The 25,389-nt window shown below is 42.1% G+C and overlaps 1 protein-coding gene across 6 annotated transcripts in view; it reads left to right on the forward strand.

Annotated features, from left to right (window-relative positions):
• arhgef3 (Rho guanine nucleotide exchange factor (GEF) 3) overlaps window positions 1-23,679 on the forward strand; it is a 30,184-nt gene extending 6,505 nt beyond the window's left edge. For 3 of the 6 annotated variants that reach the window (XM_047348645.1, XM_047348642.1, XM_047348641.1), the window contains 10 exons: window positions 48-110; window positions 11,647-11,754; window positions 12,487-12,780; window positions 13,013-13,075; window positions 13,162-13,258; window positions 14,810-14,886; window positions 14,986-15,243; window positions 16,294-16,464; window positions 16,718-16,907; window positions 21,290-23,679. In XM_047348645.1, the coding sequence (XP_047204601.1) occupies window positions 48-110; window positions 11,647-11,754; window positions 12,487-12,780; window positions 13,013-13,075; window positions 13,162-13,258; window positions 14,810-14,886; window positions 14,986-15,243; window positions 16,294-16,464; window positions 16,718-16,907; window positions 21,290-21,945 (1,977 nt within the window). In that variant the 3' untranslated portion in view covers window positions 21,946-23,679. Of the gene's footprint in view, window positions 1-47; window positions 111-8,288; window positions 8,827-11,646; window positions 11,755-12,486; window positions 12,781-13,012; window positions 13,076-13,161; window positions 13,259-14,809; window positions 14,887-14,985; window positions 15,244-16,293; window positions 16,465-16,717; window positions 16,908-21,289 lie in introns of those variants that run through there. The other 3 variants (XM_047348643.1, XM_047348644.1, XM_047348646.1) reach the window with 3 other exon arrangements.
• The last annotated feature ends 1,710 nt before the right edge of the window (window positions 23,680-25,389 follow it).

A 25,389-nucleotide genomic window follows, 5' to 3' on the forward strand; every position in this document is an offset into this window, starting at 1 on the left:
GTATTGTATCTGCGCTTAAAATTCTGTTCCTATCTTTTGTGTTGCAGAAGAAGAGAAAACAGGCCAGCAGAGATGCAGACGCCCTCAGTCTCTGCAGTCTGACCATCAATGTAAGTTAAACTCCAGTTAGCCTTTGGTTCTGGCTCAGTTTATGTTGAAACACCGTTATTGGCCCAAACCCGATGACACGTGTGAGAAATAACTGTTGACTTGAGAGGTCCGACTACTTCCTGAAAGTGCAGAGTGAATCATTCACACCTTTGAAATGCAAGACCAAAGCAGAAAGATTTCCTGTTGTAGTCGTTGTTGTGCGTTCAGTTGTTGATCTTGTCCTGCTGTCTGAGGAGCCATGCTGCATAGTTGTGTCCCTCAGCATTGTGCAAGTTCAAAATGAAGCCTTTAGCACACTTAATAATGGCTGAAGGTTCTAGCAACTGACGAGGAACAAAAAGGAGCACCAAAAATTGACAAATGTTGCTGTAAAATCTATAAATTTAGAAACAGAAATGAAAAATATTTCTGTTATAGATGATATTGTTAGGTTTGTAGCACAGCAAGCTGTGGCAAGAAGTTAAAAAATTTGCGTAGCTGTAGTCATTGCTTCAAAAGTCATGGCATCATTTTCTGACCCATAAATTATTTTGGACTTTTTCTCTTTACTATGTTGCTTTAAGACAAATAATTATTGTTGTGAGAGTTCAACATTCCATGAGAAGCTAAAGTGATTTCTTTTCACAAAAGACATGCAACGAAAATATTAAGTGGCCATACTTATTTTGCATAGTTTTATTGCAGAAGACCCTCAGAGAAGTTCTCCATTATGTGAGAACCTGGCATCTGCAGAGGTAGACAAACACTGGATGAAAGTCCCTCCAATGATGTAAAATAATCAGCCAGACTGTAGCCTGGACCAGGTCTTCTGGGATGTATTAAGAATGTGTAGATTCCTCATTCAGCATCTCATGGTCATGTCTGATTTTAAAAAAATTACAAAACATCTGCAGCAAAGTTGTAATTCTTTATTATCATGAGGTTCTAGGTTGAGCCAGGGTGGCTGTTGGTAGTCGTTGAGAATTAGAAGCAGCACTGGTCACACTGGTTATGACCCCAACAGAGCCTCCGCATTGTGGTTTATATGATCTTCTAGGATGTCGCTACATCTTGGTGCCACCTGAGAGAGTTGTGCAAGGTCATGGACCAAGACGTGGTCCAACAGTTGACATATGTGGGGAAGCCATCTTACTCCTATAACCCAGGAGACTTTGTGTGAATTATGAGTTATGACTTCCAGACCAACATTGTTACTGTAAAGAAAATGTCTCTCACAGAGCAAAAACTGATGAAGACATATGGGAACATCACATTTTACAGCTTAAGTTGGATAATATAATCTGCACCTTCATCGGGTGTCATTTTAAATTGTGGTTTTGTAGGACCAGCGTGTGAACAGGAGCGTGGGAGCCACATGGTGAGTTAAGGCTTTTCAATAATAACAGAACAGGAAAACTCAGAGAGTAAACAGGACACAGACGATGAGACGGACATGGAACGGGCAGGCAAACAGTCATGGACGGACTGGCCATGATAAACAGTAGGATCCAGTGGCAATTAATGAAAACCAGACAGTTTAAATACAGAGGCAGGGCGGAGAAACGACCAATGAGCTAAAAGAGCTAATCAGATGGAATGTGGAGCAGCTGGTGTCAGGGTGAGTGCAGAGCAACTGAAGGAGGGGGGCTAATTAACACAGAGGACCAGGAGCATACAGTACCTAAACACAAGAATGATACAAGAACCTAACCTAATAAAAATAACTAGAATAACAGGAACTGAACAGGGAGCTGCAGGGAAACAGACAAGAAACTCAAAACTCAAACAAAGGAGAATTATGACACCGGGCTGGGTTCTGGTGTCAAACAGAAAGTAAATGGTGATTCTTTAAAATGACAACACATGTCCCAAAATAGATATTTAATAAAATTATTAGTTGCCTTTTTTCAAAAGTTCAGGTAACTTTGGTGGCTCTAGTAGCAAAATCGGCCCTTGTATTGTAAAGGTTGCAGACCCCTGATCTAAAGGAACCCATTCAGTCGAAGTGGGGTAATGCAATAAAATATTAAAACGCATTCCAATAATGTACTTTATTTATTGTAAACATAAGAGGAACGGGGTAAATGATGCTGGAGAAAAAAGACAGAATACTATGGCCAAGCTGGGATGTAAATCATTGAACATTGTGGACCCTTCAGGGCCCTCAGCCATCATGCTGGGCCCCTCCTGCTATATTTTTAGCGCCGCGCCTGCAGCCTGTTCCTTCCCGGGCGTTTCCCTTCTCAGCTCAGTCCGACAAAGGAAGTCAACCCAGCGCAGCATGCTCCAGTAGGACAAACAGACCAAACACACCATCAGTCTTACTTTGTTCAGACCAGCGGCGGCAGATATGGGACCTGGAATAAGTTACGGTCCATTGTTTCAGTGCCACGCCTGAGTGAATCACACACAGAACCATTGTGCTCTGACCGCAGCTTCAGGACACCAAGATGTATTTATCTGATTTTACAGGTCATAGGTTATGACAGGGGTGTGCATCTATCAAATCCATCCCTACTGACAACAAACATACACAAGTGATCATGTCACACATCAGGAAAAAACACTTGTTGGTTATATTTAAATTAATTATTAAATTCAGTTTATTTACATAGCACCAAATCCCACCAAATTATTATTATTATTACTACTACTACTACTACTATTACTAATAATAATAATAATAACAATAATAACAATAATAATAATACTATTAATATTATTGTTGTTATTATTAAACTATTATTTTATTATTATCATCATTATTACTTCTACTAATAATTCAGTGCAGTCCAATTCAGTTTATCTATATAGCACCAGATCCCAACAAGTTATTATTATTGATATTATTATTATTAATTCAATGAAATTCATTAGAGTTCATTTTATTTATATAGCACAACTAATTATAATTTATTATTATTACTAATATTTTTTTAATCATTATTATTCTTATCATCAGCAGTTCAATTCAGTTTATTTATTTAACAGAAAATCCCATCAAATAACAACAATAATAATAATAATTACAACTATTATTCTAATTATTATTATTATTACATTTACTGTGAGGTTTCTGTTTGGATCCAGAGTGATCATTGACTTTATCTTCCCACCGGTTAATTGAGATCTACTGAAGCCCTCAGGCTCGTGTTATTTTAGCAGCTCAGTTATCGATGTTGCTCAGTGAAATAAGCTCACACAGAGAAGAAATATTTGTTTGGTGTCAATCCGCAACAAAAGGCAGAGACACACTTTTGTTTCTCTTTCCATGACGGTTTTATTCATCTGCCTCATTTACAGACAATAGAGCTGAGTCTGAGGTGGAGCTGCTTTTGTTTGGTGACCCTGAGGTGTCAGAGTTCGCTCTGACTCTAACAATAGTCACAATTTAGCAGAAGCCATGAGGCTATTTGTTTAAAAATCCTGACGCAGCAATGATCTGATGATACATTAGCTGCAGCTAATGTATCATCAGATCAAATCATTGCATTAAACTAACTCTCTTTAACAGTTTTTACCCCTAATTGGCCTTTTCCCCATGTATACTTCATTATTTATCATTTATTTTTGTTTATTTGTATGTGGTCAGATATTTAGCATCACCAAACCAGAGCATTTACAGCTAATTTTCAATCCATGTCCAAACATGGGTGTTGCATTTTCTAGCTGATCTAAAAGCTTCTTTTGAGATCTGCAGGTTGGAAATTCCTTAATCTTTAGTAAATAATGCAGAGAGTAAAATCTGGGATTACAAGTTGTGAAAAGAAAAATAAGGTTAGAAAATGTTTGTGTGCCTAAAAAAAGAAACAAAGTTCATGTTCGTGTTCTCACCAAATACCTAATAACTCCAACAAACACAGTTATTGATCTGGAAAGTGCTGGAAAAAACAGGACACAGCTTTGGCTGCCTGAGGCGACCGTCTCTCTCTGCCTCCCTTTTATTGGTAATTAATGAACAGACTGGCATTTTCAGCACCACCAGTAGCTCCAGTACCAGCTCTATCATCAGTTCCAGTGACTTGAGAATTGAGATCATGCTGACACAAACCCATAAATGCTGAGTAAAGATATTTATTTAAATATATTTTTGGATGACATTCAAAGCTACAGTATGTTGTGTGGCATTGGCAGCTACTGAAAACGCTCTGGGTTGTCACAGGCTTTCAGTTTTCATTCATGGTGTGGGGACATGGTATCGACTTTAGGAAAATTGGATTTATGACATGCTGAGGTAAGAAATACTGTGGGGCAAATTCACAAAGCTGCCTTTTAATGTGTGCAAATCAGAGTTTAAACGTCCATCATCTCTCAAACTGCACAGTAAGAGTGTATTCACAGTGCTGGTCCGGTCCATGGATTGGTAAAAGTGAGAAAATTCACACCTTCAGTTGGCCCAGGTTACTTTCACACAGAGATTTTTTAGACTGGACCGAACAACGTCAGAGTTGCAGTGGATTGTTTTGGGGCAGTCTAGTGCTGATCGAGATGAAAAATAGCATGAAGAAGAAAATTCGTCTTATCAGGGCTACTTTGGTGTTCAAGTGTAGTGGTGCGCCTGTACCTCTTCACTACTTCACGTAGCTCCACAAGACATTTTCAGTTACTTTCGTCTTTGGATTTGAACTCTTATGCTGTTTTTCCTCTGTTTCTTCTTCTACTCAAATGCAAGGCTCTGAAGTTACACCCTCCACTTACTGCCTTTGGTACGCGGGCCCGGCATGCAATCCCACTGCAAGCGAACCGCTCCAGGGTCCGGATAAACTGTGCCAAGGCCAGCAGTTGTGATTGTGTCAGGGTAGGCTCTCCAATCCGTTTCAGAGTCCGGGATGGGTTCACACAGGTCCAGAAAACAGAATGTGGCACGGCACAAAACGCTGAAATCAGGTGTTAAAGATCCATCCATCCATTAAAATAGGATATAACCTGGACTGGTACAGAGAGATGGCGCCGCAGATGGTCGCCTCGGCGTGTTGGTGCGCATTGTTTTGTTTTGTTTTTTGCTTTAAAACGGTCTTCTGTGATGGTACCCGGAGCTCTCTCACCAGAGAAGAACTCATGAACATCAGGGCTACTACACCAGAGGAGTTATTTCCAACTTTTCTGCCTACTGCTCTGGAATATTTGGACATTCTGGTCAAAGGTGCGCTCACCTTTGTTCACGCGGTGAAACGCCGGAAGAGAGGGAAACGGGCTGGGGTGCTGGTACGTCTTCGCCAGCGTGGACTACGAACATCGTTACCTGGACTTTAACAAAGGTAATCTCACCCACAAACTCCCCAAATATAGACAGTTTATTAAATGTCCGACCAGAGAGGACAACATTCTGGATCACTGTTACACCACCATCAGAGACGCTTATCACGCCGTCCCACGTGCTGCACTGGGCCAATCCGACCACATCATGGTCCACCTGATTCCTGCATACAGGCAGAAACTAAAGCTCGGCAAACCTGTTGTGAGGACGACAAGGAAGTGGAGCAGTGAGGCTGTGGAGAATCTCCAGGCGTGTTTAGGCTGTACAGACTGGGATGTGTTCAGGACTACTACCAACAGTCTGGACGAGTACACAGAGGCTGTGACTTCCTACATCAGCTTCTGTGAGGACAGCTGTGTACCATCATGCACCAGGGTGAGTTACAACAACGACAAACCCTGGTTCACAGCTAAACTCAGAAGGTTAAGACTGGAAAAGGAAGAGGCCTTCAGGAGTGGGGACAAAGACATATACAGAGAGGCTAAGTACAAGTTTGGCAAGGCAGTGAAAGAGGCTAAACGACTGTACTCTGAGAAGCTCCAAAACCAGTTCTCTGCCAACGACTCTGCGTCTGTCTGGAAAGGGCTCAAGCAAATCACCAACTACAAGCCGAAAGCCCCCCACTCCATCAACGACCGACGCCTCGCCAACAACCTGAACGAGTTCTACTGCCGCTTTGAAAGACAAAGGGACAGTCCTGCAACCATCCCCCACGACGCCCCCCAACAGCTGCAGCCACAATCCACCACCCCCACCTCCCCAACCTCAAGAGGGGCCTTGGCACCTCCAACCCCCACCCTGAAGTTCCCCCCCACCAGCCCCCTACCCACGCCGAGGACGGCTCTTTCCATCCAGGAGATGGACGTCAACAAACTCTTCAGGAGACAGAACCCCCGGAAAGCTGCTGGTCCGGATTCTGTCTCACCAGCCAGCCTGAAGCACTGCGCTGATCAGCTGTCTCCAGTCTTCACAGACATTTTTAACACCTCACTGGAGACATGTCATGTGCCAGCCTGCTTCAAGTCCTCCACCATCGTCCCTGTTCCCAAGAAGCCAAGGACCACAGGGCTTAATGACTTCAGACCCGTCGCCCTGACCTCTGTGGTGATGAAGTCCTTTGAGCGCCTTGTGCTCTCACACCTAAAAGACATCACCGACCCCCTCCTGGACCCCCTGCAGTTTGCCTACAGAGCCAACAGGTCTGTAGACGATGCAGTCAACCTAGCCCTTCACTTCATCCTCCGGCACCTGGACTCCACAGGAACCTACGCCAGGATCCTGTTTGTGGATTTCAACTCTGCCTTCAACACCATCGTCCCAGTTCTGCTCCAGGAGAAGCTCTCCCAGCTGAGTGTGCCTGATTCCACCTGCAGGTGGATAACTGACTTCTTGTATGACAGGAAGCAGCGCGTGAGGCTGGGGAAGCACGTCTCTGACTCCCTGACCATCAGCACCGGTTCCCCCCAAGGCTGTGTTCTCTCTCCTCTGCTCTTCTCCCTGTACACCAACAGCTGCACCTCCAGTCACCAGTCTGTCAAGCTTCTGAAGTTTGCGGACGACACCACCCTGATCGGACTCATCTCTGATGGTGACGAGTCCGCGTACAGATGGGAGGTGGACCATCTGTTGGACTGGTGCAGCCAGAACAACCTTGAGCTCAACGCTCTAAAGACAGTAGAGATGGTTGTGGACTTCAGGCAGAACCCAGCACCACCTGCCCCCATCACCCTCTGTGACTCCACAATTGACACTGTGGAATCTTTCCGCTTCCTGGGAACCATCATCTCCCAGGATCTCAAGTGGGAGCCAAACATCAGCTCCCTCATCAAGAAAGCCCAGCAGAGGATGTTCTTCCTGCGGCAGCTGAAGAAATTCAACCTGCCAAAGACTATGATGGTGCACTTCTACACAGCCATCATTGAGTCCATCCTCACCTCCTCCATCACCATCTGGTACGCCGCTGCTACAGCCAAGGATAAGGGCAGGCTGCAGCGTGTCATTCGGTCTGCTGAGAAGGTGATTGGCTGCAGTCTACTGTCGCTCCAGGAACTGTACACCTCCAGGACCCTGAAGCGGGCAGGGAAGATTCTGGCTGATCCCTCCCACCCCGGTCACAGACTCTTTGAAACTCTCCCCTCTGGCAGGAGGCTGCGGTCTATCTGAGCCATCATGCAGCCAAGTCAAGAATTATTAGGGCAAAATCTGCCCATGCTTATGTATTTGTGTGTAAATTAGAACCAGATTTAATAGACTAAATGTATACATTTTGCAACCTGATATGTTTAATGAGTTTAATACTTTTTTATATTTGAAAGAGTTTAGTTAAGGGCCAGAAGGTGTTGGAGTTGGAGCTCTCTATCATCACTTCTGGCTGAAAAGAGAACAACTACAGCATGGCGCATTACAGCTGTCTGCTTTGGGAATGCAGAAATAAAGCTGTTTGCATGTGCAAAATATGTACAAGAAAATAAGCAACCTGCAGAGCTTTGTGAATTTACCCCTCTGGTTGGCACTTTGACAGAGCTAGATGGATCAGATGATCTGATGAGTTGATGGATTTTTCCTTCACAGCTGTTTTGACATCAGCAGGACATGTTTTAGAAAATGTTTCCACTGTTTGGAGGACAGGGAGCAAAACGGAATCATTTTTAGAGGAAAGAAATGATTTGCTGATGATTTACTTACCTGCTTGGACTTCATGACGTGTAGAGCAGGGAAATGGGATAGGGTTAATAAGATGAGTTAGAGGCATAAGAAGTTCAGGGAAAATAGCAAGTAGAAGAACAAGAATGGAAGGAAGGAAATTAGTGAGTGAGAGGGAAAGATGAATAACTGAAACAGAAAAGAGCAAACTGACTCGGTGTGGGGGGGTGAGCTGTTATCTCGGAGAGGGGCTGGACAGAAAAGCAGAGGAACACAGACATTTTTCCTGGACGGTCTGTAGAGAACAGAACTCCATTTTTTTCCCTGATTTGAACTCGTTTGTTTGAGCTTTAAAGGCCTGAAGGATCAGCAGGAGCATGTTCTACTGAAGCTCTGCTGGGAAGACTGTTTCTGGACCTTCATCTGGATACTTTGCTCCTGAAGATCTTCTGATTGCACCAGGTGATCCTGGGTCCTGGATTCATAGCCACAGTTTTTTTTTTTACATCATCAGACGGAGCATATGTGTGGTTCTGAACTCTTTCTCTAATCTCTTGTCAGAACTCAGAAACATTTTTGGATCTCCTTTTCCACACTCCTCATGGACCCGACTGACACTCGCTTTTTTTCGTGATTCTTCTACTTACCACAAAATTTCCAGGGCATTCAAACCCTTGACAATGATTCAGGGGCCCTCTAATAGTACCTGTTGAAGCCCGGGTGTTGTCGGTATGGTGGCAGGACAGAGACCCGGTTCTCTGCTGGGACAGCTGTTCAACTCTGGGTCCTCTGCTGGGTGCAGCACTCAAACCCACCGGATGGGAAAACAGGAAGAGGTAAGATGTCCCTCCAGTGAACCTTTGTTGTGGGTTTGGTGTTGGAGAAACATCATCTGTGAATATTACTGAATATTACACAGAAATTAAAATAGATTTTCACTCGTCATCTTATGTATATTTTATTAAAGGTTTACACCAGCAGTCCAAGATAGACAACATATATTTATCTTTAGTGTAACCCTGTCTGGATTTAAATGAGATACGCTCACTGAACGACATACAGACATCTCATATACTAAGTTTATTCTTGTATCTTGTATGATCTGTCTTGATGGGAACTGAGATCCAGAATCTAAAAAACTGATTTATTGTCTAGTTTTTATGTTTCTTCTCTAAACTAATCTGAATCAGATCTTTCTCTGTTATATGATCTAATCTATTACTAAATACTCTAATTAATTCTTTCTATTCTTTTTTTCAAATATATTCTTTCTCTTATTTAATCTATGTCCAAGTCATTAATATACCAAATTGTCCTCCCAACATATGAAGTGAGAATATATTTATATCACCCCCAATCTACTTTTAGTCAATCATCTCTACCTCTAGTTGATGTCTAATCTACCAATATCTATCCTCTGCTATCAGTGCCGAATCCTCCCCGTTTCTTATTTATTATATATATTTTTAATATGTATTATCTTTAATCTGTCTTTATCTTTTCTAGTTTTTACCCATTATCCACTCCTGTGGTTTAAAATCCCATGAAAATAAATCGTATTTTATTGCAGCAGCTTAATCGCAGTGTGAGACGAAGACAAATCCAACCTTTAGATTTATGTTGTTTATTTTATTTTGATAATTAAAAAGAAATTAGCTGTTTTTTTTAGAAGTGTGTTTTAAATTGAAATAAATTGTGCACATTTATTTTATGGGGAAAATAAAGCATCCTTTAAGTAGTCATGTTTTTTTTAGGAAAATGACCAATGAGACGGGTATTAATATCCAATAATCAGAGTAAATTAAACGGACGTATTTGTTAATTTGTTAACAAATAACAACATGACTTTCAGTTTCTTTGGCTATACATTTCTCTCAGGCACTCCTAAAAATGGGAAAGACAAGAAAACATGCCTTTCAAGTAAAACAGATCTGCGATGATTTTTATGTGAGGAAATGACAACAAGAGAGTAACTTTTTTGACTAAACTCATCTACAGCCAGAGCAGCAGTTGAACAGATTAAAACAACTGGAACCATGACAAACCAGGCGAGGAACCAAGTTTATTTTGGCACCTCACTCAGTGAGGAGGATGGTAAGGGAGGTAAAACATGTCCTGAGCTTAGAGAGCTGTATCAACAAGTATTAAACAGTACCTTCCTGCCAAGCAGTTGTTCATTTCCTGTCCAACCATCACAAACATAAACAAGTGAAGATTTCTCGGCTCGGCTGGGATGCTGCTTGATCTGGGTGGTTTGGTCAGACCAGACTTGAGCTTTTCAGCAAACACTCCAGGTGGGTTTGGTGTGAAGCAAAGGATAATGATGTGGGAAGGCCCATTGTTGAGTACGGCAGAGGATATGTGGTTTTTTAGTTTCTTCTGTTCTAATAGGGATCTCTTTGAGGTCTGAGAAGAACCAAATATTCCAGATCAAAATGTAACGTCTGTCACAGACCTGAGGTAAAACTCTCCTTTCAAAGTCTGGAAACACTAACTTTGATAAATAATCTGATACAAGAGCAACATAGGTACCTCTGATTTTCAAACCTTTGTTTTTAATTCATCCAGGTCAGTTGACTGTCTATGACTTCAGTACTACAGGTGAAAGTCATGACTGCTACATAGCACCCTTTGTTTTCTCGGACTCAAACAACTGTTTCTTTTCACGATGTGAAATTATTTTTATGGTTTTTTCTTTTCTGGTTTAAGCTGTTTTCTCCTTTTTATTCTTTAGATTCCTTCTTCTGCTTTCATTACGTTTATTTAGAGCTGAAATCTTAATATCTATTTTAGTTAGTCCCATTGACCCAGGCTTAATGTTACATTCTGCAGATGTGATCTGTCCAGATGAGGCCTGGGAGATTTTCTAACCTTGCCTTTTTTCCCCATCATCTAGTTTTAAAGTCTCATTTTTTAATTGGAAAATAGAGATAATCTCTGTTCTGGTCATAAAAGGTCCAGATCTGTATTGCAGAAAGGATGTATCAGAACCTTTACTCAGAAACTTCATCTCACCCTCCCAGAAGAATGATGTATTAACCACTACAAGGCAGTGTCCCGAATGTGAAACAGAACTTTTTTGTTGTTGTTTGCTTAACTTATGCAACAATGTTGCCCAAGGCAAATTTTTCTTGAGGTTGGTTATTTAGAAAATGTAAAATTCTTGGTTTCTTAGAGTAAAGAAATCAAGAACAACTTTAAATGTTCCACTCTGAACAGTTAGTTTGCTAGTTTTCCACGGTTACATCTAAGATGTGTGGACCATGTCTCTGAATTACTTTACTTGTTTGTTTATTAAAATCTAAACAGGATAACCATGACGTTTCATATCCATTTTTGGTATTCATGTGGATTGTTATATGATTTTTGTATTTACTACCCCTGATTTTGATGACTTACTTCTGTAAATGCTTCCATCTAGTTTCTTTTGTTTTTTTTCACGACTGCAGAACTTCAGTCCATATTTTTTTCTGCTTAAAGTTTTTTATTAACACCAAACCTTGGTTGTTCTCATCATCAGAGGTTCAGGCAGAAGCTCTTTATGCAGCATGAGGACAGAAGCTCTGAGAATGTCTGCTCACAAAGAAACATGTGGATCGCAGTGGCCTCGGCTTTGACTTTTAATGTGACATTTTTTCCTGTGCTGTCTCCTCCAGGAGCCAGGCACCAAGCGTGGTAAACCCGTACCCAGGGTGACTTCTCTGGCTAGTCTGCTGCCTCCTGTCAAGGCTACGTCACTGAAGAGGATTAGTCAGACTCTGCAGGTAAATCACCAAGAAAATGTTTCCACTTTTCATGTCTCTTGTACTAAGACAGCTGATTTTATGACGTATACAACACATGCGTATCACTTCTACAGGATCAATGCAACTGAGACTCAAATGTTTCAGCAATAACCCAATAATATCACTGGGTCTCACACTAAGCAATGCAGAGAATTAACCCTGAAACTGAAAGTGAAACTTGCTATCTGAATAATTACTTTGACCACTTGGGGGCATTCATTTAATTTCATTCAGATGGTCAGAGGAAAATAAGACACTTATATTACAAAAAAGCAACATACCAGGTTATAACACAGCAGGACACTGTGAATTTCACCACATTGATGTCCACTGTACATGAACCTTTTAAAATGTAGTACAGTATGTGTATCAGAAGTGACCTATACATCAAAGGCACCAATGGACCTAATGCTCAACAAAGTTTACTTCATTTCTTCATGTTTAGACCCTCACAACAGCTGTTTTCAAAACGCTGTACAAACAATGTTCATTAGAGCTAAAGACAGACCACAGGACATGTCTCCAAATTTGAATTTAACTTTGTCTCTAAGTGCACTTGCAAACATAATCTGGTGTTTTATGCTTCTTTTGGAGTAATGGCTTCTTCCTGGATGAGTGCTCTTTCAGCCAATAGTAAATGTGTACTTGAATCAAATCATATAAAAATATGTCCTTTAAGGTTTATTTACCTGTTGTCACTTGTTTTAAAAGTCTCTGTCTCTGCAGCGCTCCATCAGTTTCCGTAATGAGAATCGAGCAGAAAGAGCTGCTCCACCTTTCCCCCACCCTGGTCCTCCTCCTCCTTCTTCTTCCTCATCCGTAATGACGACACAAGTTATTTCAGCAACCGTCTCCAACCCTTCATCCTGCATGAACGCGTCACGGGTTCCCACAGCAACAGCCCATGCCTCAAAGCGTCGTGACAGCAAACTGTGGAGCGAGACGTTCGACATCCGAGTAGGAGCAACTCAGACTCTGAGTCCAAAGGAGATAAAAAGACAGGAGGTAAAACCAAACATCTTCAGGTTTTTATCCATCAGTGTGTTGGTTTTCAGTTTTTCTGTGCACAAAATACTAGAACATTAAGTTTTAATCTTCATGGATATGTTTTCAACGACCCTTGTTATATCTCTTGTGATTTATTCAATGAAACCGTCTTTACTATTTGTCTCTTGGTACCTACCTACCTACCTACCTACCTACCTACCTACCTACCTACCTAACTAACTAACTACAGGCTATTTTTGAGTTGGCTCAAGGAGAACAAGACTTGGTGGAGGATCTTAAGTTGGCCAAAAAGGTAAACAGCATCTTTGTTGTTTGTTGGACTGAGATGCCTTTCTTAGTTCCAGTATTTAAATGCTTGTTTTCGTCCGTGCTGTGCAGGCATACCATGACCCGATGCTGAAGCTGTCCATCGTGACTGAACAAGAACTGAACCAGATCTTTGGTACTCTGGATTCACTGATACCTCTGCACGAAGGTAAGAGGTGGTTTCTGATTGAAGAGGTAGCAGTCAGGGCTGTCTGCTGTAAATACCACATTTTACTTTAACAGGACACTGGATGGATTTCTGATCAGCTAACTGCATATTCAGGAAGCTACGCTATGGCAATTAGACATGAGGCGATTTTTATTTTTCAGGAGTACATTTGATCCATAGTGATGCAGATAATTGGTAAAGATAACCTTTTTTGAATAAAGGTATCTATATAGAATTTAAATTAACCTCTTTAAACTGTGGATTCAGGGAATTTAGATGTTTAGGTGTTTTTAGACCTAAGGCTAGATTTTTACCCTGTGGACCATAACATCCTTATGCAGCACCATGCTGCATGATTTACCTTGAACTTTTTCCATCTTGTCACATTACAAATACAAGCTAACATATATTAGTGTATAATTGGTAGAAGGAAAATTAAAAATAATTATATTAAAATAAAAATGTGTATTTGTATTTAGCCCGCTCTACTCGATACCTCTAAATAAAAACCAGAGCTAGCAAACGCCTTCTGAAGTAAACAGACTCATCCAGTGGTTGATTTAATCTCAGTATAAAGGCAGATGCTCTGTTTCTGGCTTTAGAGGTTAGTTAGAAAACATTAGTGAACAAACAGCATCATGAAGAACCAGGAACACAGCAGACAGGTCAGGCGAGGACTGCCTCTGAGCTAAAAGTTTGACACAATTTTGTTTCCACTCTGTTAGTGTATCACATATTATGTTTCAGCTTGAGCTAAATATATATAGGTATTAAGGAACTACTGCTGCAGTTTAGGTCTTGATGGAGATTTTTTTCACTTATAAAGGACAATGACCCTGCAGCAGCATTGCTTACATGTGGAGTTCATCAAAGCTCCATTCTGGGCCTTGTTATGTTTTTATTACACCTGTTACTTTAAGGCTCAATTTCTATAATGTCCCATTGAGGATATCAGGATCTATCTGCCGATAGAAATATGGAAAAATTTGATTCTTTGAATTTCACTAAGGTCATCTTTTTTGATGAATCTTTATTGAAATACTGTGATGAAATCAGCTGACACATCTCCTGATCTGTTACTTTAGTTTGTATCACTGAAAAATGGCAGTAGTGAATATTTGACTTACAAAACATATTCAAAAGAACTAAAGAAAATTTTTACATGAACCTCTGTAATTAATTTTTTTTCACAAACAGCACAGGCCTTTGAGAATGGAATGCATTTTCCCCTGGCCATAATTCACATAGATATAAAGAAATATTTGCAGATTTTTCCCTTAATGCATGGATAACACCTTATGTGAACGTAGGCACTACATGCTACTGTACCTCAGGAGCAGATGTTTGTTTGCTTGCAGCTTGAGAAATAAACAGATGTGCAAACTCTGGTTTTCATGCCTTAAACATGTACAAATCAGGTTGTGACTTTGTCTCTCATGTGTGGATAATTTGCACATCCTACTCACACTGAGCAGATATGTCAGTTTGACTGCATGTTATTATAACACGTATTATTCACAAAAATCTGACTTTTACAACCGTTGAACTCAGACCTGCTTAGTCGGCTAAAAGATGCCAGAAAACCTGATGGATCAACAGAAAACATAGGACACATCCTGACTGGCTGGGTAAGAGTTTTTCTAAACAATCAATCTGCATTATTCAAAATATTAGTTCTTTATAGCTTGGGAAAGACACTCCATGGTGATGTCTTTGTGTCCCTGCAGCTGCCTTGTCTCTCCTCCTACACGTCGTACTGCAGTAACCAGGTGCAAGCCAAGGCCCTGCTGGATCAGAAGAAGCAAGATCGAAGGGTCCAAGACTTTCTGCAACGCTGCCTGCAGTCCCCTTTCAGCAGGAAGTTGGACCTGTGGAACTTCCTGGATATCCCTCGCAGCCGGCTGGTGAAATACCCGCTGCTGCTCAGAGAGATCCTGAAGCACACCCCCAACAACCACCCAGATCGGCAGCACTTGGAGGAAGCGGTGAGGAAAACTAAAGTTGATCTTTGTCCTACTTCAGAAATGTTCTATTGGTATTAAATGTTCAAATTTTGTAAAGACTGAGGAATAGGAAGCTGGAAAAGTTGTGGAAAATGGAGTAAATCCAATAACTCAGCAAATTGGAGAACCACGTTCAGCAGGAAAAACCCTCTGAGTCTACCAGTCTCTCACATTGTTGAGGTGACATTTTTGGCCCACTCTTTATAAAACATTAGCTGTGGGCTTCACCTTTGACCTCAGAAAGGTTTGGTATATAAAGAAGTTCATGTCTGACCCCTGGACTACAAGGTGCCCACCTCTTGTAGCTGCAAAACAAGCCCCAACCATCACCCCACCACCACTGTGCATTGCAGTTGGTATGATGTATCTGTGCTGAGATGCTGTTTGGGTTCCATGCTGCTGAGAATTATGACCAAACCTCTTTACTGTGTTCATGCACACCCATCTTATCAATTTAAATTGTATTGCCACATTCCTTTAGAGCAAAAAGGTTTAGCTATTTGCCTTTTTCATTTCATGCAATGAATTTCAACATTTAACCTGCTTACTGAGGGCTGTAGAGTCTCAGACGGATTGGGTTTTACTATCCTTTTTTGAGCATTCCATGCTCAGACCTTGAGGTTAATTTGTTGCGATTTCCACTCCTAAGAAGATTGGCCGCTGTTATGTTTTAAACCTGTGAAAAATATCTCCCACTGTATAAGGATGGGTCTTATAACCACTGCCACAGTTGCTTCTCCAAGGTTATTTCTGATATCTCTCTGCCCAGACATTGCGTCAATGCGGCTGTATGCCGCAGTGCTGTGTCCTGTCTGGTTGGCCTTCAGTGGACTTTGAGCTATTTTTGTCTGCATCTTGCAGACATGAACTTCAGATTTCCTACAATTAACTCTGACACAGTGTTTGCCTGTTTAAGTTTTGATAAGTGTAGCAGTTGGAATAAGATCCCCTCAATCTGTCATAGTCTGTAGAAAATGTAGTAATCAGACGACACAGCTATGACCTAATTTGGGTTGTGTGCTGGCTCCACAGATGCTGATGGTCCAGAACGTGGTGGCAGATATCAACAGGGAGACCGGAGAGTCTGAGTGTCAGTACTACAAGGACCGTCTGTTGTATTCAGAGGATGGACAGAGAGACGAACTCATCGACCGGTCCAAGACCCTCAACTGCCACGGAGAGCTCAAGAACAACAGAGGACTCGTCAGTGTTTGTTCACAATTCAGTTCTATTCTTATTCACAGACTTTCTACCCCTTCATACACTGAACTTTCCTTTCTATAATGTGGATGCAGTTTGCCTTTAAACTTGTATAATTCTAATAGTTCTTAACCAGATCATACAGGTATACATGAATGAAACTGTTATTTAAAGGGGACAAATTGCATACAAATGTACACAAAATGCAAATTCTTTAAAATTTCTTATGTTTTTCTCTTTTTCTGTTCTTTTGCAGAAACTCCACATATTTCTGTTCCAGGATATTTTGGTCATCACCAGGTCGGTCTTGCTGAACAACCAGCCGGTTAGCTACTTGCTCTGCCGCCAGCCAATCCCCATTCGCCAGCTGGACCTGGAGGACATATCAGATGGAGAGATGAGAGTGGGTGGATCCATCAGAGGGGCCTTCAGCAACAACGAGCGAAGTTAGTGCTGCACAAACACAACAAATGCAACATTTTGATTCATCTCAGGCTGAAAGGTCCAATCAAACAAGACCAAATTTGACCTTTAGAGCTACACAGGGAGAAATAAAAACCTGATCCCCTGCTGATTTTGTAAATCTGCTCACTGAATGCAACAGTTTGCAATATCAGCTTTAGTTTTGATTCTTGTTAAACATTTAACAGAACATCACCTCATTCAAGACCCCTAAACAGCAAAACAGCCCAAAGCACAATGCTTCTACCTCTTTGCATGACCATAGGAATGGTGTTCTCCAGGTTGCTGAACAACTGTCACCTTCTCACCAAGTTCTTAACAAGTGTTTTGGAGTCCATCCCAGGCTTGTGCAGACTTAGCTTCTCTTCCCTGGTGTCCTTTGAGATCTCTCTGGTCTTGTTCATGGTGGTGGAGCAGCTGATGCTGTGAGCAGGTGTGTTTATGCACATAACAACTTGAGATGAGGAATTTCTGTAATTGATTAATTTATTTGTATGTCACATGAGCACAAAACAACATTAATTTCTAAGTGAACAAAGTAAGTCAGCAGGGGATCAAATGATTATTGATCAGAAAATACACAGCTCAAAAAATAAAGGGAACACTTAAACAACACAATATATCTCCAAGTAAATCAAAGTTCTGTGAAATCAAACTGTCCACTTAGGAAGCAATACTGATTGACAATCAGTTTCACATGATGTTGTGCACATGGAAAAGACAACAGGGGGAAATCTTTGACGATTAGCAAGACTCACTCAATAAAGTTGTGGTTCTACAGGTGGGGACCACAGACCACTTCTCAGTACCTATGCTTTCTGGTTGATGTTTTGGTCACTTTTGAATGTTGGTGGTGCTTTCACACTCGTGGTAGCATGAGACGGACTCTACAACCCACACCAGTGGCCCAGGTAGTGCAGCTCATCCAGGATGGCACATCAATGCCAGCTGTGGAAAGAAGGTTTGCTGTGTCTGTCAGCGTAGCATCCAGAGCCTGGAGGCGCTACCAGGAGACAGGCCAGTACACCAGGAGACGTGGAGGAAGCCGTAGGAGGGCAACAACCCAGCAGCAGGACCGCTACCTCCACCTTTGTGCAAGGAGGAAGAGGAGGAGCACTGCCAGAGCCCTGCAAAATGACCTCCAGCAGACCACAAATGTGCATGTGTCTGCACAAACGGTTAGAAACCGACTCCATGAGGATGGTATGAGGGCCCGACGTCCACAAATGGGGGTTGTGCTCACAGCCCAACACCGTGCAGGACGCTTTGCATTTGCCAGAGAACACCAGGATTGGCAAATTCGCCACTGGCGCCCTGTGCTCTTCACAGATGAAAGCAGGTTCACACTGAGCACATGTGACAGACGTGACAGAGTCTGGAGACACCGTGGAGAGAGATCTGCTGCCTGCAACATCCTTCAGCATGACCGGTTTGGCAGTGGGTCAGTAATGGTGTGGGGTGGCATTTCTTTGGAGGGCCACGTGGCCCTCCATGTGCTCGCCAGAGGTAGCCTGACTGCCATTAGGTACCGAGATGAGATCCTCAGACCCCTTGTGAGACCATATGCTGGTGCGGTTGGTCCTGGGTTCCTCCTAATGCAGGACAATGCTAGACCTCATGTGGCTGGAGTGTGTCAGCAGTTCCTGCAAGATGAAGACATTGAAGCTATGGACTGGCCCGCCCGTTCCCCAGACCTGAATCCGATTGAGCACATCTGGGACATCATGTCTCGCTCCATCCACCAACGTCACGTTGCACCACAGACTGTCCAGGAGTTGGTGGATGCTTTAGTCCAGGTCTGGGAGGAGATCCCTCAGGAGACCATCCACCGTCTCATCAGGAGCATCTCCAGGCGTTGTAGGGAGGTCATACAGACACGTGGAGGCCACACACAATACTGAGCCTCATTTTGACTTGTTTTAAGGACTTTCGTTGTCCTATGAGCTAACCTCTCCCTCCTACTTCCCCATGTCTAAAGGGATTACTCAATCCAGCTCTCCATCCAATAGGTCCGCACTTCCCCAAACCTGAAAGATCTTACTAAGCAGGTTTACTGAAAGTTCTGTTTAAGCTGGTGTCGGGAAATGACTCGCCTAGCCTCTGACAGCTTGCATATAAAAGTCTCGCCCTTCTTCAACTGGTGGTGTGGACGACTGAGTAGCCTATCGCAGTCATCCACACCTTCGACAGTCATTTTTGTTCACGGCTGCTCATTCCCTAATTTTACAACTGGCTCTTGGTATATGGGCTAGGTTATTTTTAGTGGCTCGGCACGAGCCCCAAGGGCGCTGTTTTAACAAACTTGACTAAGGCAACCTATAAAAACCTCCTACAAAATTTTGGAACCAGGCAACAAGACTTCTTACCACCAATGAAAAACCAACAATACGGTGACTCAAATAATTGAATGTCCACGATTTAACTAGAATTTTATATGCTTTCTTTAATTAGTAACACTTTTGCAGGAGTCAGTAACAGCTTAAATTCGGCAACACAAAATAATTTCAACAATAGAAACGAATCAATCAACTCAACCTGTCTTTCCCTGATGCTGAAACTAGTGAGTTTGGAGAGGCTTTGAAGACGGAGGTTCATTCATGCACCTGATGGAGATGTTTCTTCTGGTAACGAGTGGTTTCTTGAAGGGAATACAACTTAATCTTCAGTTTTCTTCCTTTAAGTGGCAGACACTGATGCTCCAGGCTTTGATGGTTAAACAGGATCTTTGTGTTTATATGTCGTCTCAGAAGACAGTAGTTTCCAGAGGCTGAAGAGTTGAAGGAAACCCAGAGACATAAATGAGGTTGATTCAGGACTTCCAGAAGCCTGAAACTTAGAGCAATCAGCTGTTCACCGATCAAGTTCACTTCTGTTGTCTGGATAAAAAGGCTTTAGATAAAATCAGATTTTTTATTTTGAGGCACAGTCCTTTCTGGGCTCACGGGTTGATCCTCTTTTTTAATGCAGTCGATCAGTGGGGCTGTGTCTCTGTTCCTTTTCCATCTAAGCTTCGTTTCTCCTTCCGATCTTGTTCGCTGGTCTTCTGCGAGGAAAACAACCCAGTTTCTGCTTTCAGCATTGTTTTTATAGCACTTGATGCCTTCACCGGTCAGCCCCTTATTAGGCTTCTTAGTTATTGCGCAACCCTTTCCGCTCGGCTTCTTGGTTATTGCCCAATACTTTAGTCATGGTCACCGTGACCCATGGATGCTGTTGTTTCGGCCATGGAGATGCCGATAATAGCCACACAGCTGGCTATATTCGCCTCCTCTCTTCCGTCTTTACAAAAGGGTTCATTGTCAGCATACAACTGGCTCTCGTCACTCCTTGTCATCCTCCAGTTATTTCCCTAATCTGTTCAGTTTTAAACTTTACACAGTATTACACATTCCATTCTTCAGCTTTCAGCATTTACTTTAAAACAGTTATAATTCTTTTTATTCATACTTCACAAATGATTAACGTCATATTTATTTCATATATAGCAGAGAATGTCAAACCTTAATATTTTTTTACTTATCAGTTCTTAACCACATTTCAATCATACATCTTTTAACTTGTTAATCAAAGATTGCTAATTTCATTTAATACATGTGAAAGAATGTAAAATCATCATACATCATTTCTTTAGATATACTTGTTTATATTTCTGCAAAAGATAAGACAGATAATATGTGGCTTCACACAGGCCTCTCCAGTCTCTCTGTGCCAGAATATGAGAACATGCTTGTTTCACTTTCTACTGCTTCAACTGTGTATTTTAATAATTATTGCATGGATTACACAAAAGGATATTTATCGTAATTTGTATGGATTTAACTGTAGCAGTTAATGAGTGTTGCATGGATTACATGGAAAGATCTCATCTTATTTTGACAAGACATTACATCAAAGTTGGATCAGCCTGTAGTGTGTTTTTCCACTTTAATTTTGTGTGTGACTCCAAATCCAGGCCTCCGTTGGTTAATAAATTTGATTTCAATGATGATTTTTGTGTGATTTTGTTGTCAGCACATTCAACTTTGTACAGAACAAAGTATTCAATGAGAATATTTCATTCATTCAGATCTAAGATGTATTTGAGTGTTCCCTTTATTTTCTTGAGCTGTGTATTATAAAATATTGCACAGAGGTTGCCTCAGGGCATCGAGTAGGTCACAGAACAACCCAGGACTACATAACTATGCAATTGCTTTAGGTGTAAACCGATAGAATGCTCTTAGGCAACAACTGCTTTTTGAGGGCCATATTCTACAGTGTTGAGTGCTATTTTTAGCCAAATTGTTTTATATAATTTATCCATCAAAATATTTCCACAAATTAAATATCTGTGTTTGTTTCCTGATTTACTTTCTTCTCGTCACAGCCAAAAACTTCTTTCGGGTGTCATACCGCACGGGAAGCCAGCTGCAGACGCACTGCTTCCAGGCCAGCGACGCCTTCAACAAGCAGCAGTGGCTCAACTGTATCCGACAAGCCAAAGAGGCAGCAGCAGCACTGAGAGGACAGCCTGTGGATCCAGAGCCTGGAGGACTGATGGAGCCGTCTTATGAGACAAGTCAAAGTCCTGAGAGTGGATGTTCAGGGAGCAAAAGTGAAAAGAAAATCTTGGGAAAGATGGAGGTAGAACTGGGTCTGGAAGAAGAGGCTGTTCTAAGTGGAGGAGAAGATCTTGGTGTATTAAAGGAGAGCATGATGATAGATAGGCAAGTAACAAGTAAGGAGGTGGAGGTCGATTTAACTCTGGATGATCGGAAGTGTTTGCAATTAGGAGGATCAGCAACGAGTGGTGAGACTGAGATGAAGCAGGAACCAAAATCACCTGCAGACTTGAAGATGGATGAAGAAGAAGAGACTCGCAGCTCAGGTGATGAAGATGTTCCTGCTTCTGGTGCTTTATTTAATTCTCTGAATCCAGAAGACGAAGAGTTAATGAAAGAGGAGGAACACAGACGGTCTAAGGAGGAAGAAGAGGTCAGCATGGACACAGGAGAGAGTGAGGAGATGACCTACAGATGCTGACAGAAAGTAAACACAGAACTGAATCATTCAAACTGAGTGAAGAATATGGAGAATCAGTTGAAATTTGTGAGGACACACTGACCTAAATGTTCCAGCTAATGTTGTCTAAGGGTAAATATTCTACAGATCCCCGTCCTTCGGAGAAGTAGCATTAGTATCTAAGGTGAACTGCACATCAGGAGATGAAGATTGTTGCCCATTCTTTATTGTGTTTATTGTGAAATACCTCAAACAATGTCCGGTTATAAGGAGAGTGTCTATGAACATTAGTTTTCAAGCCTTGCCATTGTTTCTCATTCAGATTTAGGTCTGGACTTTGACTAGGCCATTTTAACACATGAACATGCTTTGCCCTACAGCTCTGGCTGTATGTTTAGGGTTATTGTCCCTCTGGAAGGTGAACCTTCACCCCAGTCTCAAGTCTTCAGCAGCCTCTAACAGGTTTTGTGACAGGATTGCTCTGTATTTAGCTCCATCTATCTTCCCATCGACTCTGACCTGCTTCACCGTCTCTGCTAAAGAACAGCCTCCCCGCAGCATGATGCTGCCACAGCTAAGTTTCAAAGTGGGGGGGGGGGGGTTAGTGTACAGTGTTAGTTTTCTGCCATACATAGAGTTTTTCGGGTAGGCCTAAAGGTTTGATTTTGGTCTCCTCACACACTCCTCTCCACAGCACCTTCTTCTACATGGCTTGTGGCAAACTGCAAACAGGATTTCTTATGGCCTTCTTCTGCCACTGCTTCATCAACGGTAGATTTGTGGAGTGCATGACTACTAGCTGTCCTGTCATCAGATTCTCCCACATGAGCTGCAGATGTCTGCAGCTCTTCTTGAGTTCCCACGACCCTCTTAGGGGCTTCTGATCAGTGCTTTCCACTTCTCAGTTTTGGTGAATGATCGACCATGTTTCGGTGGGTTTGGAGGTGGACCCTGTTTACTAATTAGCTGAATTCTGAAGGCCAGTAGTTACAGGGGATTTTATTTAGATGTATCAGAGTAAAGCGGTCTGAATAAGACTTATCAGACTTTCATTTATAAAGAAGTTTGAAAACCATGTATCATTTTCCTTCTTCACAGTCATGCTCTACTTTGTGTTGGTCTATCTCATTAAATTCCAGTTAGTACATTAAACTGGGATGCCCTATGGTGTACAGGAAGGGCGGGAGCCTTATATTGGGAGGCTGTTAGTCCTCAATTCCCTGGCCTTGAGACCTTCAAACGCATGTCTTTACCCTTTTCGCTCATTTTCTGTCTGATTACTGCCATTAAAAGTCACAGGCACCTCTTTGAAAAACTCTGCCTGGTCAGCTGGTTCATCCAATGTTTGAGGACAAGGATGGGATGATTGTTCTCTATTGGTGCATATGAATAAGCCACTAACTGACGTAATACAAAAAGGTATTATCATGTCATTCACTAAAAGAAGAAAAAATGTTGCTGTAAATCAGACATTTTGGTAAGCCGACAAAATAATCCTGAAGGACACTTCCAAAAACATGTTGGCCTATTTATGCATCCAGGGGAAAGGAGACCAACAGGAAAGTAAATGTTAAAAAGTCAATTATTTTTAAATCAGTTATTCTTGTCACATATGATCAGGATATGATATTACCTGAAGGTTTTGCTGCATGCATATGTTTTTCAGATTATTGACAGTGGTATAGCCTAATTGAAACAACCAAGAACAAGCAAGTTTGGGGGTTTAAATGCTGTTTTATAAACATTTTGATTGATTGTTGGCCTCCGCCTGTTCTTCTGGCTCAGCAAAGAGTTGGTGCCAGGGCCGAGGCTCTCTGCTGTGGAAATGGGACGAACCTCTGATGAGTCAGTTTAGCACCAGAGCCGATAATCCTGGTGAGCTGAAAGAACTGTGAATGAAATGTTTAACTAGATGCATACACTGTGCATCCATCAGTTTTAGGTTCTGTATTTTCTAAACCTGAGACAGATGCCAGTTGTGTGTATACAGGTCCTTCTCAAAATATTAGCATATTGTGATAAAGTTCATTATTTTCCATAATGTAATGATGAAAATTTAACATTCATATATTTTAGATTCATTGCACACTAACTGAAATATTTCAGGTCTTTTATTGTCTTAATACGGATGATTTTGGCATACAGCTCATGAAAACCCAAAATTCCTATCTCACAAAATTAGCATATTTCATCCGACCAATAAAAGAAAAATGTTTTTAATACAAAAAATGTCAACCTTCAAATAATCATGTACAGTTATGCACTCAATACTTGGTCGGGAATCCTTTTGCAGAAATGACTGCTTCAATGCGGCGTGGCATGGAGGCAATCAGCCTGTGGCACTGCTGAGGTCTTATGGAGGCCCAGGATGCTTCGATAGCGGCCTTTAGCTCATCCAGAGTGTTGGGTCTTGAGTCTCTCAACGTTCTCTTCACAATATCCCACAGATTCTCTATGGGGTTCAGGTCAGGAGAGTTGGCAGGCCAATTGAGCACAGTGATACCATGGTCAGTAAACCATTTACCAGTGGTTTTGGCACTGTGAGCAGGTGCCAGGTCGTGCTGAAAAATGAAATCTTCATCTCCATAAAGCTTTTCAGCAGATGGAAGCATGAAGTGCTCCAAAATCTCCTGATAGCTAGCTGCATTGACCCTGCCCTTGATAAAACACAGTGGACCAACACCAGCAGCTGACACGGCACCCAGACCATCACTGACTGTGGGTACTTGACACTGGACTTCTGGCATTTTGGCATTTCCTTCTCCCCAGTCTTCCTCCAGACTCTGGCACCTTGATTTCCGAATGACATGCAGAATTTGCTTTCATCCGAAAAAAGTACTTTGGACCACTGAGCAACAGTCCAGTGCTGCTTCTCTGTAGCCCAGGTCAGGCGCTTCTGCCGCTGTTTCTGGTTCAAAAGTGGCTTGACCTGGGGAATGCGGCACCTGTAGCCCATTTCCTGCACACGCCTGTGCACGGTGGCTCTGGATGTTTCTACTCCAGACTCAGTCCACTGCTTCCGCAGGTCCCCCAAGGTCTGGAATCAGCCCTTCTCCACAATCTTCCTCAGGGTCCGGTCACCTCTTCTCGTTGTGCAGCGTTTTCTGCCACACTTTTTCCTTCCCACAGACTTCCCACTGAGGTGCCTTGATACAGCACTCTGGGAACAGCCTATTCGTTCAGAAATTTCTTTCTGTGTCTTACCCTCTTGCTTGAGGGTGTCAATAGTGGCCTTCTGGACAGCAGTCAGGTCGGCAGTCTTACCCATGATTGGGGTTTTGAGTGATGAACCAGACTGGGAGTTTTAAAGGTCTCAGGAATCTTTTGCAGGTGTTTAGAGTTAACTCGTTGATTCAGATGATTAGGTTCATAGCTCGTTTAGAGAGGGTCTTAATGATATGCTAATTTTGTGAGATAGGAATTTTGGGTTTTCATGAGCTGTATGCCAAAATCATCCGTATTAAG

Source organism: Girardinichthys multiradiatus, chromosome 20 (genome assembly GCF_021462225.1).
Source record: "Girardinichthys multiradiatus isolate DD_20200921_A chromosome 20, DD_fGirMul_XY1, whole genome shotgun sequence".
In the NCBI taxonomy this organism is placed as follows: Eukaryota; Metazoa; Chordata; class Actinopteri; order Cyprinodontiformes; family Goodeidae; genus Girardinichthys; species Girardinichthys multiradiatus.